Source organism: Balaenoptera physalus, assembly GCF_965194825.1.
Source record: "Balaenoptera physalus genome assembly, chromosome: 5".
Lineage (NCBI taxonomy): Eukaryota > Metazoa > Chordata > Mammalia > Artiodactyla > Balaenopteridae > Balaenoptera > Balaenoptera physalus.
Window position 1 is genome coordinate 134265744 of NC_138884.1, and position 13673 is coordinate 134279416.

The window sequence follows — 13673 nt, forward strand, 5'->3', positions numbered from 1 at the left end:
CCTTTCACTTCACTTCTCTGTTGTTTGTTTCTTTATTTGTTTCATGTTATTTAAACATACACCGCATCCTTTTCTAAATGTAGTTGTTGAAACTTTTAAGCATACTCTTCTTTCATCATGAAATATTAATAACATTTATCGGGTGACTGTTTAAAACACTGCTTAAAGCTCCTTGCATCACAGACATTGTTATTCACTTATTTATTCAGTTCTTCTCACAGCTCTATTAAATGAATATTTTTATCATTCCCATTTAAAAACAAAACAATTTGGATCTGAGAGGGATTGGAGATGAAATAACTTGCCTCCAGCATGGCACAGAAAGTGATCTGAGTTTTGACTCTAAGCTTTACTCTGTTCTTTATATGCCTGTCATGTCTCATCACACTTTGATCTGCATTTGCTAGAGAGTATTGCTAGTGGGCCTGTGATATCTTCTAAGAATTTTTTTCCATGATTCTACTTAAACCGCACAAAAAGCCTATGAGACAGGTATTGGAATGCTCAAACTGGATAAGAGTGAAGGTCAGGAAAATTCACCCATAACGTCAGCAATAAAGACATTGCAGGTATTTCCAGAAACAGCTGCTAATCATCACTGAAGTGCTGCAGTGAGTGATTCCCAGGAGAACAGTCCCTGCTTTGCTTTCACCCTTCAGATATCATTCAACTCTCACCCACTGGCAGAAGCTAAACCTGAGTCCTGCTGGGAGGGAGTCTGGAAAAGTGATAGTTTTCCAACTTGCAGTCCCTGCAATACAGTAAGATGGAATGGAGCTGAGCGTCAGCAGAGAATATCTGACGTAGAAAGATCCTCCTATTGCTTCTATTTTATGTTGTAGGAAGCTGAGCCTACACTCTGGTGACTCTAGGCCCAGAGCTGCCAAAAACGAGATCATAACCTCTTTCTCTAAGGAACATCATTTGAAGTAATGTATTAATTTTACATGCGGTCCCTCCTCAGAGCTCACTTTAGTCCCTGTTTGCATAATTGGAGATAATCCAATTGATCAGGAATGATATAAGCAAACATATAATTGAATGCTTCATATAAATCTTACATTTTTAAATTAACGTTATTCTTTGTTTCCAAACTCTATATGCAAAGTCCATCCAGTAAAACTAGCAGATAATTAAATTCTGATAGTTTTATTTCTTTGCTTTGTTTTGCAGAAAACAGTATATGAAAAACCATGCTGACAAATTGTTAACCCACACACTAAATTAGGAATGCATTGTTTAAATGTCTGTAAATGTTTAATGTTCTTTGGAAAGGTAATCCCTCAAGTATCATTTTGAGTTACTTTTTTCCAGCTAGTCTTTACCGGGTAACCTGACTCAGGAAGGTGGAACTAATGCACCAAAACATCTTAAAGAACCAATCACAGCTAATAAGTCATAAGACAAAATTCATAGTTAATCACAAGTGTGCCTCACAGAATGAATTTTTAAATATTCATTCTGGCTAGATTTTACTTCTGTTAACATTAAGTATTAGTGCCTTAGTGAAGCCTTCTTCAAAGTCTGTATGTATTGTATTCAGATTTTTTTGGATCATCAGAATTATTTCAAAGCACCTATATTTTATACTCTATTTACTATTGTGGACTTTCACTGCATTTTTTTTCAGTGATTTTTAAAGTCGGTGGCATTACAAATTGGAGCTGTGAGAGTATATAAACTTTCTGATTAAAATAATTCTCAGCCGCTGGCCCCCCATCACACACACACACACACACATGCACACGCACACACACTACTGAATATTTCATGTGAAGCTAGAGATTGTGCTAAAGATTAGATGAGTGTTTATGAATTGATGCAAGTTGAGAGGTTTATCCTAAGAATACCCCACAGAGAGTGGTTAAATATTAGCTCAACAGGGAATCTTTGTGGAGAACATCCTGTAAGGATGCAAGTAGAAAAATGAAAATTATGGAATGATTACAACAAAAAGATATGAAGAGATATAGTTATTATCATATTGCTACCATATTCCTGATATATTTATTTTTTTAAGTTTATTTTCAAGTTTGTGGCTATAGGGTCACATAATAAATATGGAATAAGAATATTTTTTATTTAATGACTTTAGAGAAAACTAATTTGTTTGTATAACTTGTATTTTGGGTGGGTTTTTCTTAGTTACTAGAAAAAGAACCAAAAAGAGATTGAGAAAGAAAATACTGAGACTTCATTTTCCGTTATAATCACTTCATGTTTCACTGTTAGGAACATTTTCCTATAATTTAATTTTATATTAATAGCACTAAATGAAGCTTTGATTAGCTATATGTAGAGTATATTAGAAAAGATGAATAAATTTTAATATAGTCTAGAACATGTGAAAAATTAATGTCTAGATTTTCACAAAGTTTAATAGTATAAGAAATTGCATCAACTGTCGACGTGCCCCAGTAAACTGAAAGAAAATATCTTCCATATTATTCGTGCCTCAGAAGTTCAGGGAACCCTGGAGGAAAACATCAGCCTAATAACTACAAATCTAATATTTCTTTTCCTATACAAATGAAAATTCCTTGCGTTTAATAGAACACTAATTAGAAAGCACAATTATATAGTCAGTAACCACACAGCATCTGTCTTCCTGCTCCCAGGTTTTCTGTTTGCAGTACACCCTGCATTAAATCCTTCAGAGTAATGAATGGTGTTATAAAGGGCAGCAGGTATATGGAACTTATTTCTAAATCCTGGTCTCTCATAACAGAATTAGTTCATAGCACCTTTAACCTTGCCTGTTCACTTTCACACATCTGGATGCATTTTAGGTGTGCTATTTGTAGTAATGCCAGGAGTGTATTCCCACAAGGAGAAGTTTTCCTGTGCTCTCTAGTAAGTCCCAGTATTTCAGGGGAGGGTGAGATTTGTCCATTCATCACTTTTATGTCACTTGACAGTATAAAAAGGCCCGTAAAGTTATTTACAGGTTGTGCATAGTAATTTTACCAAGAAACTTGGCAAACATTTGCTTTCACGAAGATGGGAGTTGTAACTAAGAGTCATTCTTTTAAAATCTCAGCAGTCATATATTAATGTTGTAAATGATCATGTGACCAGGAAACCAAAGAATATAAACAAATTTTATTTCCAAGAGTGGAATTACACAGTTTGCCTCAAATGATACATTAACTTATTAAAGCATTAATAACAGGTTCTAGTAGCTTAAAAGCTTCTTATTTCTGTGGAAAATAAGCGTGTATTTGTAAGCTTATCGTAGCTATTATGTGTATCATTATATATAATCATTTGTAGTCTCATTGAGATCGTATTTGTGTGTGTTTTAAAATACGAAGGTAAGACCGTTTTTTTTGTTTTGTTTTTGGTTTTATTACTAGCAACCCTTATTTAAGCATAATATTTTTGCTTTGTTTCCATGTGAAAAACCATAATGCTAATTGATCAGGATATTTAGATGAGCTATCTTCATAGTGCCTTTCATTTACATAGCATGCAAAAAACAGCTACTTTCTATTAAAATAATAAAAAAGCCTATAAGCATAAACATTCAGAATATATAGCGTGTATGTATTATGGAATTATATTTGCTAATAAAATGATCAATTTAGATATCAAATGAACTTTGTTAGTTCCACATGGTCTTCCTTCTCCTCTGTGTAAAAACACAAGAGATTCAAAAGTATTACTTGTAGTGATCTAACATATATATGATCTAAGATATTAAATTGAAGCCTACACAAACTATGGGATATCAGAAATCATCATATCCCCATAGGGTGGCTGAATTTAACTGGCAAGAATAAATTTAGCACAATTATACCTAACTTAACATTAAAATGTGCTATTGCAATGAGTGAAACTTGAATATATATCCTTGTCGAAAAGATCATAGATGATCACATCAGATTCGATTTATGTTCAACACTTCATCACACCTTCTGCCCCAGAACATGAAGACACATGCTAAATTTCTCCTGTAAGTTTAAACTGTAATCTTGAAAAGTCTGGATTTACCTTGGCCTCCTATTATGCATTCACTTTCATCTTCAACAATTCCCATTCTCCATGTGCTAGGAGCTTACACTTCCAAAAGCACATCTCTATCTATAATAAATAATGTATATCAACACCATTAATTGATGAATGTCAAAGCAATGAGGTCACTTTATTCCTCTAAACAGCTGCTCTGACAGTTAACATATCTTAATAGAAAAAGGCTCCTTGAGTTCAGGAGACATAAATGCCTTTCTCTGTGCAAGCCCTATCAGCATACTTCCAAGCCTCAAGGCACTGACAAATATTGTTAACTGACTTGCAGCATTAATTAAGTTAATGATGCAAAATTTTGTTTCACGGTGCTCCAACACATCAGATTGTTTGTAGCAGAAGCATGTTAGAGTAATTCAAACTGCTGCATTCTCTGATAATCATTATGCCATTAACATAGATGTATGCAGAACAATACAGAATTTGTTGCTGACTTCTAACTGGGTAATAGAGCATAAACTTTCCAAACCCTAGAAATACGCATTTAAAGGCTTTTTGATTCTAAGTAAAATTATGACATCTTTCCCTCACATGTAGAAAAAATGTTCTTTTAATAATAACTTAAATTGCAACATTGAGTTTTCAAACTGTATCTTGGAATATAGTACGGCAACCTCTTTGAAATTTACTAATTGTAAAATAAAAATATTACTCAACAAATGGAGTACTCAAACTAAAGTTTTGAATGGTAAATAATTTACATACTCTAACAACAACAAATAAGACTATTTTACCCAAACTCAACAATAAATTCATTTGCGTAACCCCTAGAAAATTCATTTCTTAAATTTTTGACAAATATGAAGATAAAACTCAGGCTTAAAATAGAATGTCAAATGAAAGATTGAATTTTCTTTCTCCTTAAAAGAAGTTCATTCTCAAACTAATATTTTCTCAGTTTGTAGCTGCTTCTATTTATGTAGTCAGTGTATGTTTTAACACATGAGTAAGTCGTATTTATTTTTGGATTTCTTTCCACCTCTTGCTTTGGACTAACTGAAATAGCTCATAGTTTGTGTTTGAATTAAATTCAGATGTCTGTGTTAAAATCTTATTTTGTAAGGGGTAAATAAAATAACCATTTTATATAATTATTTTTAAAAAACCCTAAATTTCTTTGTTGTTATTGCTGTAGAAACCAAGACTCAAGGTGGTCTTTTCCAACAAGATTCAAAAAAGTAGAGAGTGGAGATTTACAGGATCAATGATTTGGGTTTTTATAGTCATACATTGTTCTTGGAGAGCACATATGTCCAAAAAGTTGAGTAAGTGTACATGACCACACCCGCTAAGCTGATTAGCCTTTGTTCCTCATTTCCAGTCTTCAAGAAGTGAAGTTTGTGATTTTGTAACCTACATATATGATGTGTTCACAACATGAAGGTTATACTGACCATACCTGTAAAGAATATTAGTCTATATCCTTAATGCATGCTACTTTTAACACAACTCTAAAAGAAATTTTCAAAAAAAGAAAGGAAAAGAAGAAAATAAAACCTTACTTAGTACAACGGCACATGTGAAATTATGCATAATCTTACAGTGGAAAAAATGGAAGGACTGGGATGTGACTTTCCTGATACTAGGTAAATAATCAATAGTATAGTCAATAGGTCTTATTTCATTCTCTATTGAGCGGTATCAGTATTGTATTAAGGGGAAAAAAGTACACTTCTCTAGAACAATCTGTCACAAATCCAGTTAGAAAACACCAGAGAAGAGAGCTCTCCATGGCACAGCATCTCTCTGGTGTGATAGTTTGTATGGGCTTAGAATAAATTTGTCCTGCCTGTTTCTCCAGTATGACTCATTGCTAAAGTACTTAAAACTTAATTTCTGTGCTTCTAGATTGTTAACTTGTTTATTTTCATTATTTCCCCTTAGAATAGAAAGGTATTCTGAAATTGTACTGTTTTGCCTTGTAAGGAGATTCCCAATTTTATTTATAAAGGAAAAAATTTTGTGTTTATGACCCTATGATGTAGAGAATCATGTTCAGTTAGCAGAGTCATGAGATCTGACTCACACTTATAATTTCAAACAAACCAGCAAGAGTGGCTACAAAATCAAGCCACAAAAGCAGAACTAAATTAAACAAAAACTTTGACTGTGTTTCAAGCATAGTTATTATGATGAAATGGGTTATCTATGCACAACATGGTCTAGTTGTGCAGATAAAACTTACGCCCTTTCATGAGACATTGAATAAAGGCATTAGTGCAGTCATGCTGGGAAGTAGGTAATAGCTTTACAGAAATAAACTCTCCCTCCTGTCAATGAATGGAAATTAAGAACTCTAAGAAATGTCTTAATTTCTTAGGAAATTAAGAAATATCATTATTTCCTCAAATTAGAAAACTAAAAACTATTCTAACAAATATGTTAAATTATTAAAATATTTATTATAGAACAGTGATATTAGAACAAAGTTACATTTGCATAAAAACCACACAACATCACAACGATAACAAAACACAGATGAGACTGGCCTTATACCCTAAGTTTTGCCTACTAAGTGATTAATTATTCAATTATAGCTGTCTGAAACCTGGATATGGGAACGGAGTTACAATGGTCTGTACCATAGTTTTATAATTTCTTAGGCAAGAGATTACCCTCCAAAGGCTTCTTCTCTGCCATCTGTGAAATATGTTTTCTGTTGTGTGGATCAATTTCCCCCACTAAAGTGGAGACACCATGTAAAGACACTTGTCTGCTTTTTAACTGTCAGACCTTCATCTTCTAGCATGCCTGGCCCATAATAGGCACTCAGTCAATATTAACAGATTCAATGAACAAGATGATGTATGAGAAGTCTTTATACACTGAAATATAGGCAGGGTAGGTATTATTGGTTTAGAAGAAAGACAGAGAATACATAATCTATAGTCAAGAATAAATTTTCATAAGTATTTGAAAATGTGTTTGATGTGTCTTTTTATTTCCTATTCTACTTTACAACAGGTAAGTCAAAGTTAAGGAATATTTCTTGAGAGTGAAAGGATTGTAATTTGGCAAATAAGCTAAATGAGATTCATTATTACCTTTGAGAAATCTGAGTTAAGGAAATCTCGATGGCGAAAATTATATTGCAGAAGTTTCAACTCTCCAGTTATAATACATGAAAAAATTGGCATCGACAAGAGAAAATAAATTCAGTGAAAACATTTAAATATGTTCACCATTTGTGATTTCCCTGAAAACAGTAGTTCCTTCCAAGATGATTATGTAAATTACTTCCTAAATATTATAATGCATAACTTTACAATAGGACAACTGAATAAGACTTTGAACTCGGATATAATATTCCTATGTCCTCATGTCAAGTAAAATGTTCTTGTATTTCTTTTCTACAAAGATAGGCTCTCTCAGGATAGACTATTACATATGGTCATGCAGTAATGGTGTTAATATATTTATGTAAGGGTTTTTTTAATGAGTCTGATGCTTTTCAGGGAAAATGTGTGAATCTCCAGTCAATTACTGTGAATGCAACCCCTGCTTTAATGGTGGTTCCTGTCAAAGTGGTGTGGAGTCATACTACTGCCATTGTCCATTTGGTGAGTAAAACTTAGTGGTTGATATAAAATATCAATCTATTTTGGTGCACAGTTTAGCAATTTTGTTTTATTGTATCTTGGAGTGACTAAGAAAATGTTAGTCATTTTACACAAGAGATTTTAGCAAAATAAAATCTCAAAGGCTTAATATTTTCTAAGTTAATTATGGAAATTCCATTGAATATATTGTTTTGATCATTACTAGAAAATAATCAACCAAAGATAATTAAATTTGATGTTGTCTCCTCAGGACATTTCCTCTCAAAAACTTGTGTATGCCTTTTTTTAGCCTAGAACCTATCAAATGAAAAATCCTTTAAGAGCTATTTGACATCACTTTCTACTAAAATCTTTAAGACTAGTCAAAGCGTTTTTGTTTTGTTTTGCTTTTGCTTCTTTACTTTTGTTTTTTTGCATTAATTCAACCACTTCAGTTAGAAGGATTTGGTAACTTGACATGCAGTTTTCATATAGGCTTTGTAGATAGTGTCAAAATTAAAATAATCAAAATTCAGAATGATGTGTTCTGTTAAGGAAGAAAATTGTTAAAAGAATTTTTTCATATGCATGCATATTTATTCATCATAGTGGAATGAATTAAAAGATTCCTTCCAGGTCTCACCCAAATGTTACCCTACACTGGGACAGCCAAGAACTATGAGAACAGCTTTGCAGGAAGCTTTTATTTTAACTTGGTTTGTTTCATAGGTTGGTGATTATTCCATTTATTTAAAAACTGCTTTACCCTACAATATAGTATTCGTCTCCAGAGGCCCTGCAGTAGTTAGAGACTCTGTCATTCTCCATAAGCATGAGAGGAGAAGGATTTTTTTCTAGTCTTTCCTTGAATATATTTATTACAGTGCTACATGGACCTGAAAAGTGAATCTCAATGTATAGTAGAGAATAGAACTTAAAAAGAATTTCAGGTTTCTAGTAACCAGTAAATGTAACATTAATTCATTTTCAAGTAATTCTATGACTATCTAGTTTTGTTTTTCTAAAGCACAATATCAAAAGAATGATAAAGAAAAACAGAATGTAAAAATATCTAATTGTGAGCCTTGTATTTTAGCAATGGTTCCGAGGCCCAGAAATTGAGGGCTTCGTCTACAGTCAAACAGAGAAAACAAAACAAAACAACCCCAAAATGATATATTGACTAAAACACAATTTTATTTTCAGTCCAGGATGATATTCACAGTACCCCTCTTTTTTAAAACTTCTTCAGATTCTCACCAACAATACCCTCGAAGCAGTAAAAGGTAGATCAAGGTCGAAATAACCAAAATGTTAGATCTCCTAAGACGTCTTTCTTTCAATTATCTCTGTTTTTTTTAACTTTTTATTTTATATTGTAGTATAGTTGATTAACAATGTGGTGTTAGTTTCAGGTGTATAGCAAAGTGATTCAGTTATACATATACATGTATCTGGTCTTTTTTCAAATTCCTTTCCCATTTAGGTTGTTACATTATATTGAGCAGAGTTCCCTGTGCTATACAGTAGGTCCTTGGTTATCCATTTTAAATAAAGGGTGCTGCTTTCGACCGATAACCACAATCAAGTTTCATGGTTTTAACTTGTGTTTTGGAAGGAAAGATAAGGGGATCGGAGTGGAAAGTGGAAAATTATTTTCAAGTGAATGAACCAAAAGTTTTTACATTTTTAGAGATTCTTTTGCATTCCATTTGTACATATGAGGATTTAAGATAGATAATTGATAACAAATAAGAGCAAATTGTTGCAGCATTGTAGGTGATACAACAGTGATTGCCTGTTGGATGGAAGTGTTTTGGTGTCCAAATAAACCTTCTCCTCACCATACCAGAGATCCTCAGGGGTGGGGGACTAGCACAATAATGTAAATTAAAATAGAGACAGATCACATGTAGCCGGCGGAGCGCATTTACCCCCCTATTCTTTCCAGTGGCAAAGGCAAAAAAACATTATTTAAACTTAGACATTGTTAGTTGGGAATAGAAGCCTTAAAAAGAAAACAAAACAGAACAAAAAACCTTGAAACAATACAGATATGAGAAAAGAGAGATAGAATTAAAAGGAAAAAGTGTTGTCCTTTACAAATTGAATGTGGGTGAAACATACAAAAAAATGGCAGATGGAATGCCTCAGGCAAATAGCTGGAGGTAGTTACACATGCATCCTATAACAGAACATCTTAGCTATAATTCTGAAGTTGGAAAAACTTTTACACCATTTCCCTTCTCATCAGTGAAAGATTTGCTGTTTTGGACTAATTTTTTTTTTTATTTTTAGTTATTTTTCAGCTTATGTTTTATAAAAAACATAAAGTGCTTAAGACTTTATAAAGAAGAACCTATATAGCTATAACTTTATATATATGTATAACTTCATACACACACACAAAATATTACTTATTAAAGTAATTTAAATAATTTCTTTTAACCTTTATGTAGATTTATTTCATGGCATTCTATTTGGAAGACAGTTTTGAAATCCTCATTAAAATTATTTCAAAGACAAAAATTTACATTTCTCTAGAAACAATAACAAAAACCCTTAGAAAGATAATATATTCTATAAAAATATTATCATTTTTGAAAGTACAGTGTCAATTTAAATAAAATGTAGAACATATTTCCAGTATATACTTTCTACATATATTTATATTCAAATTTTAAATATATTTTCATAGATTTATTAAAATTTAATCATAAGAGACCTGAGGGAACACACAGTAAAAATTTCTCTCTAATAATGTGTTTCATTTGTATGCTTTATTTTTCCTTTCTATTTAACTTTGATTACTCTTTCTGCATATATAAATAATATATATAATAAAATATGTTTAATATAAACTTGAAAATTTATTATATATAAATATAAGTTTTATATAAAATATAAATACTATATGATAGATATATTTATGATATATAAACATATGCTGTATATAATATATATGATATATAATACATATAATTCCTATAATTCCTTTATCTTTTTGTTAACTTTAGGTAATGATTAAAAAGAAATCATATAGATTTCCTACTCATTTATAATGAATATTATCTAAGACTTTACAGAAAAAGGAAAGATAAATGACACAAGGAAATTCTAGGCCATTTTAATTTAAAGAACATTTGGATATAAAATGTGGTGTAGTCAAAACAACTAGACAATCAGTAGATCTGGCCTTAAATTTTGGCTCTGTCTCCCATGGTTCTATGACATTGGAGAAGTTTTAAGTATTCTGTAAAATGATGACATTGGTTTCTTCTAGCAGAACAATTCCCTGCATCTAAATTTAATGCATTTACATGAGATGTACAGCCAAAATGAAGGAATGAAACCTTTGCAAGTTAATAAGAATTATGATGTGTTGGCATGGGTTAATTTTCTGATTATTTGCTACAGCCTACTAATATTTGTGGGAAAAGAATTTTGGCATAGAATTGTAACATCAATAAAACTCACTTTTCAAGTTTGAAAAAGAACCAGCACAAACAAGTGGGAATGCTAGATTTCAGAAAAACAGAAAGCAGTTTCAAAGTAGCTGCTGTAAATCATACCCAAAGAGGGTATAAAACAAGAAAGAGATGAAAACTTAAGACAGTTATTTTCTTCGCTAAAGGCAGTATATTCCTTTCCTTAATTTTGTGACTTGAAAATACCACAAGCACAGGGACTAATTTTTTTAGGTCAAAACAAAATTTACCATCCTTAATTGAATTAAAATTGTTTTCAGGAATTGTTTATTATGAAGGAAATAACTTGGTTGAAAATTACAGCATATTAAACTTTAAAAAGATTGACAAACTCACATTGAAAGCTTTCCAGAAAAGAAACCTCTTCAGACCTACTCCATTCTACTAATTCTAATTTTTTAAAATGAGGCATAGTTAGATATGTTTCCATATTGGCCAAAGAAAAATAATTACACCAGTTTATCGTTTCTTATATGCTTTAGAGATCATCACTTTTTTTTCTATTTCAAATAAATTTAGACAGTATTCTTTGGAGAGTAATAAAAAGTTGTTTAAAACATGACATTATTGTAACTTAAAAATATTTTAATCAAAGTCATTTAATAAAACTTTACTTGAACGTGATGCGTCAGTTTGTCAATTTTCTCATTTACAGGTGTCTTTGGAAAACACTGCGAGCTGAACAGTTATGGATTTGAGGAGTTATCGTACATGGAATTTCCCAGCTTGGACCCCAATAACAACTATATTTATGTCAAATTTGCAACTATTAAAAGTCATGCTTTATTGCTTTACAACTATGACAACCAGACAGGGGACCGGGCTGAGTTTTTGGCCCTTGAAATTGCTGAAGAAAGACTAAGGTTCTCTTATAACTTAGGCAGTGGTACCTATAAACTCACCACCATGAAGAAGGTGTCAGATGGACATTTTCATACTGTGATTGCCCGGAGGGCAGGAATGGTAAGATATTCATTCCACATTAAAACTTGTTTTATTGAATATCCAGTCAATCAGGCTGGAAACTTGAAAAGTTAAAGCATGAATTGTGGTGCAAATTGAGCTCAGTTATATGTATTCATTACTTGTCCAATTTTGTTATGAACTACAGCAGCAAATGGGTAACATTCTTCTTTTGCTCATGACAGCGTTGTTTGTCTCAAAAACAACTCACCTCAAAAACAAAAAGGGAATGAAGGAAAGAAAATACCCTAGTGCATAAACATTCCATTTTATACATTTCTTATATTGAACACATTTTTAAGGTTGTGTCAGAACAGTACTTAAAATGGCCCCTTTGCTTTTCTAAGTATCCTTGACCAAATTGAAGAAACGACTTGAAAACAAACAGGGAAAACTTTTCTACAAATAAATTACTGGTAAAAGATGATACTTAACACAGATTTCCATATAGTAGGTAATAATCCTTATTATACCAGCACTTCAGTATACTGTCATCTGTGAGGTCTATGACATGAAATTGTGTTAGGATGAAATATTGGTTTTTGACTATTAAAATATTCTCAAAATTATAACTCAGTAATATCCAAGATTTCCATATTATATTCCATTTCATTATATGGCTCTCATAACAAGCAGGGTACATATTTAGCACTTGTGTTCATTAAACAAGTATTTTTCTTTATAAAGGGAAATGCGTCATATCTTTTCCAAGTTAATGTTTGAAAACATTTGACACAGAATAATAGAATGGAAGGATTTATTTATTTATTCATTTTTTTATTCCAACTCTCTCTCCATAGTTCCCCCCGTCTTCAACAACTATCAAAGATTTTGGAAAAAGTAATTTGTAACAAAAACTATTTTTAAATATTTTTGGATTTTAACGCTGACCTTTTAAAACCATAACTGCTCTTTAAAATTTTTATTTCACCCTAAAAATGGAATAGAATGGTTAAAGTATTAAACCAACTATTAAAAGAAAAATTAGCCAAAAGAACAAAATAAATACTCTGAAATTTTTTTTAAATGAAGAAACTGGGATCTAAATGATTATAATTTTACCTCTTGGCTCTATGATAAGCTAGAAAAATATGAAAAATATGGTAATTATATAGTTCTGAGACGGATGAAATGAATCATATGAGAGACGTATTTTTGCCACTAAACTTCAGGAATACTTTTTATTGTTGTACTACACGTAAGCAACTTGCAGAAACGATATTGAAAATGTTTTTACCATGTTTTTGCTAGCTTTTTCTGTGATCCATAATTAACTTTAAAAGCAAAAATTTTGTGCGCTCTATAATTACCAACTTCATAAAGCTATAAGACAGAAGCTACCTTATAACATTAATTTTTTTTCTGACAAATATGAATAACAAGTTGTCTTTATCAAAGGACAAAATTCTCCATTTGCTTCCAGGAATACTATAAATCTATGTTGAATTGGCATCAGATACAATGGCTTTTCTCTCCTTCACTCTAATTTATTACATTAAAGAAGATCTAAACAGCTTTAAAATACAGAACTATTTCCAATTATGGAAAAAAAGAGAATAGTGATTAACCCTAAAGTGACCAAATGATTGTGTCAGCATGGTCAAGGTTAGCTGTTCAGATATTTCATCAGGTACATTCACCACATCCATTGTGTTGC

At 31.7% G+C, this 13673-nt stretch overlaps 1 protein-coding gene and 1 long non-coding RNA gene across 4 annotated transcripts in view; both read left to right on the plus strand.

Annotated features, from left to right (window-relative positions):
• The window catches only part of LOC309661037, an 852613-nt gene that overhangs the window by 382619 nt on the left and 456321 nt on the right, over nucleotides 1-13673 (plus strand). The window lies entirely within an intron of this gene.
• Nucleotides 1-13673, plus strand: part of FAT4 (FAT atypical cadherin 4) — a 171828-nt gene that overhangs the window by 136978 nt on the left and 21177 nt on the right. For all 3 annotated transcript variants that reach the window (XM_082462068.1, XM_082462067.1, XM_082462069.1), the window contains 2 exons: nucleotides 7482-7586; nucleotides 11709-12016. In XM_082462068.1, coding sequence (XP_082318194.1) covers nucleotides 7482-7586; nucleotides 11709-12016 — 413 coding nt within the window. The remainder of the gene's footprint in view (nucleotides 1-7481; nucleotides 7587-11708; nucleotides 12017-13673) is intronic.